Source organism: Trachymyrmex cornetzi, unplaced genomic scaffold, assembly GCF_001594075.2.
Source record: "Trachymyrmex cornetzi isolate Tcor2-1 unplaced genomic scaffold, Tcor1.1 scaffold557, whole genome shotgun sequence".
NCBI lineage: Eukaryota > Metazoa > Arthropoda > Insecta > Hymenoptera > Formicidae > Trachymyrmex > Trachymyrmex cornetzi.
This window is the reverse complement of record NW_017299868.1, coordinates 162498-166132: the sequence shown is the minus strand read 5'-3', so window position 1 is coordinate 166132 and position 3635 is coordinate 162498. Positions and strand designations below refer to the sequence as shown.

Below are 3635 nucleotides of genomic sequence, written 5' to 3'. Positions count from 1 at the left end.
CAAGTTATCTCGCATTACAGTTTCGCACGTCGAGTGGATATGTCATCTTGTCTTATTTTATATTCGGACGTGTTACATGTATTATGTGATTATTTAATATTATTTTTATCACCGACTTCACCATTGTGATGTGATAATAGTTGCGTTTTACAATATTGAACTTATTTTTGGCAAACTTTTTATCAGTATGGATTTTTTTGGATTTTCCCAGAGGTGAGTGTTTTATCAGAGTGACGAGGTTTCTTGTTTTGACTACGTGGTTGGATTATTGGCAACGTTTTTTTTTTGTTTTATCTTTAGAACTACGAGGATCTTTAACAAACGATCTTCCAATCGCTTGACGAGTTTTTTCATCCCTCTGAGAGAACACTTCTATTTTTACATTTAAAATGACCGACGACTTATCTCAGTTTGTGAATTTTATGTATATTTTTGATAATTGTATTGCGGAAAATTTTGTCGAACATCTGAAGAGGGCTCAAATTGGAAGCCGAAACTAGTAATGTTTAAACACTTTTATTTTCTAATTTATTCTACTTTTGTAATGAATATTTTGAATATGATATGATCATTTTAACATCTTAACGTATTGACTCTCGAGTGCCTGTTTTCCTTCTATGTATTTTAAAATTATGAACATGTTAATGAAGTCCAGAGAGATGATTTTGTAGAAAGACGGAAATTGCAAAACGGTTGGACGATCGGTTATTTAGAATTTCCTGATGTTCTAGTGAAAAGTCAAGATAGATATAATTAAAAGAAAACGAAAAAGAATTCGAGCAAAAGCGTCACTCTAGTAAAATAACTCACCTAACTGGTCATATATTTAAATTTTGCATGTCGAAGAGAAGCACGTCAATTATTAAATCCTTCAGCGTCAGTGTGTTAGTTTGTGATGAAACAAATACTAATATTGCAGTGGAAAAGTTTGTCACAATATAAAATTAACATTGTATAAAGATAAAAATTCATATACCAAAAAATATAAAAAAATGTTAAAAAAGAGACCCGTGATAAGCATGTATGTTACTTTCTCGACAAACGAACACTTACTGACGAATAATAAAATCATGTTGGTATTGCAATATCAGATTTTGTTTATTAGCGGCATGTAAGCTTTATGTAGGCCCTCAGTATCTTTGTAGATTTAGACTGTTTCTTTGTTTTTTAATGTTTAATATTTCTGAGATTAAGCGCTTATTATAACAATGTTCGTTGTCTAAAATTTTTATATTGTCCCAATCAAAGTCATGATCATGCTGCAACCTATGTTCCGTTATCACTGATCGAGCAGACGTGTTCTATCGAATATGATTTTTGTGTTCATTTACACATTAACTCTTGTCTTAAGTTTTCTGCCCATCTGTCCCACATACGTTGCATTACAATCATTACAGCTGGTTTTATACATAACATTATTTTTTGATAAGTGATGTTGAGGATCTTTATGTACTTTGATATATTTACGTAATTTGTTTGAACTATAGAAAGACACCCTGATGTCGTCATTATTCAATTTTATGAATTTATCTGTCAAAGATGGAATGAAAGGTAGAGTGAACAATGGAGACACTGATGATTCATATTTCTCTTCTAACTTATTGTGCGGTACGATCTTCCTGCGTAGAATGCATTTGACTCTATTATTAATTGTTTCAAAAATAAGATGAAGAGTATAGTCATTCTGTAATAATATTTCAATTATCATCGTCAAATTTTTCGTATAGTATTCTGAGTAAAAGAGCTCTTTAAGAGTAAAAGAGCTCGATCTATCAAACCAATAATAACTCTTCTTTTTTGTGAGAGAGGATGGTTTGAAAAAAAATTTAGAAATCTCCCCGAAAAAAGGTCGGTTTGTGGTACCAATCAAAATTTAATTGGTTATCAAAAATCTTGATTGTGACGTCTAAAACGTTTAGTGCATCATTACCTATTTCCAACGTAAATTGAAGTTGAGAATGGAACGAATTGAAGTATTCTAAAAATGAATCTATTTTGGAAGAAGGAACCGCAGCGCACAAATCGTCAACATATCTATAATAAAAGAGTACATGATCAAACAACATCAAGGCATTTCTATTTAATTTTTGCAATACCAAATCCGCAATGATTGGAGCGGAAAGTCCATGGGTGTGCTGAAGTTTTGTTTACAGATGGTGTTGTCAAAAAGAAAATATGTCGAATCTAATATGAACTTAACTGCCGTCAGAAACTCAGTAACAGGTATAGAACATGTTTTTGAAATAAATTCCCAGTTTTCTTTTACACAATCTATAGCTATTTCAATTGGAATGTCTTTAAAAAGTGACATGTTTTAAATAATGTTCTCTTTATATTTGACTCTTAAGTGCCCTGTACACTCTTGATATTGTTGTTTGAATTAAAAGTCCTTTGTTTTTATAATAATTTACATTATCTAAATTACAATTATGGTAATATCTACCTGATTGATGGGGAAATCATAGGAGTTCCTCTGCTAACTGGAAATTGTACTTGTGGGTATAATTTGGCAATTTGTGGCTGTAAACCACAATTATACAATTCTCCAATTCCTTGTAAAATTATATCAATGTTTTGATCGCTGCGTCGAGTTAACACAAGATTTGTCACGTTTGGATGTAAGGATCCTCTCAACACGTACTGCAGAACACCGTCTGGTGCGATTTCGATGACCACAGCGTTACTTGGAATTAGATCTGTTGTTTGTTGAAATAAAACAGGGTTTAATATACTTCGAGTATGATAGTTCGCCGATGATAATTTTGATGCTGAAGTGAACCATTCGGTGCGAGGTATAGAAGTGCTGATCCATTTTGAACTTCGTTTTTTTGGCTGTGGTATTATTTTGTTCAAATTAAACAGAAGCTGATTTTCCGCCGGTGCGAGGTAAGAACTGTGATACGGTACATTGCAGTAGATTTCCTTCACGTAAATATTATCGACCTGATGATATAAAAATGGAACATATGTAGCTGTAGCAAATTGTGGCTTGAATTTTACACTTTAAGGTTTTAAAAACTATTAAGGCGCCGTCACATACAGCCCGTAATCCGTAATCCGTAATCCGCACTAGATGTCCGCAAAAGTTACTAGGGATTGTGTATGTACGGCAGATATTTCTCACATAATCCGCAACTACGTGAAAAGACAGTTTTAGTGCAGTATGGTGCAGAAACAGAAAACAAACCATTTGTATTTACGATGATGTCTAAATATTGTGCAGTAAATATTATCAAGTTAAATTATACTAAGTATTCAACCTAATTAACATTAATTATAATTTTTCTTCAAGGATATTCTTATTGAAGGTATTCTGATTCCAATCTAAGTAATTGCAACTTTAATTCTCTGTCAAAAATTATTACTCTTCGAAAAAAATTAATGTATCAAATAAAAAATTGAAACCCAGATGCTACAATCTTAACTAATTAAATTCAATTGTATCAAATTAAAAAGTAAAATAAGTAAAACTTTTTTTGCTAAATAATTATTACATTTACAAATAATAATTTTTATATTTATAAATTTAACGTGCAAAAAATTTATTATTAAAATATTAAATTGTGTAAAGTAATTACACAGTGATAATCATAGCACATACAACCATTTACTTTATTAGGAACCCTATTTCTTAT

The 3635-nt window shown here is 31.2% G+C and overlaps 1 protein-coding gene across 1 annotated transcript in view; it reads right to left on the bottom strand.

The window, feature by feature from the left end:
• The window catches only part of LOC108765845 (fatty acid synthase), a 21012-nt gene that overhangs the window by 12779 nt on the left and 4598 nt on the right, over positions 1–3635 (bottom strand). Inside the window, exon 3 of the mRNA XM_018514693.1 lies at positions 2444–2943. Within this exon, the coding sequence (XP_018370195.1) occupies positions 2444–2943 (500 nt within the window). The remainder of the gene's footprint in view (positions 1–2443; positions 2944–3635) is intronic.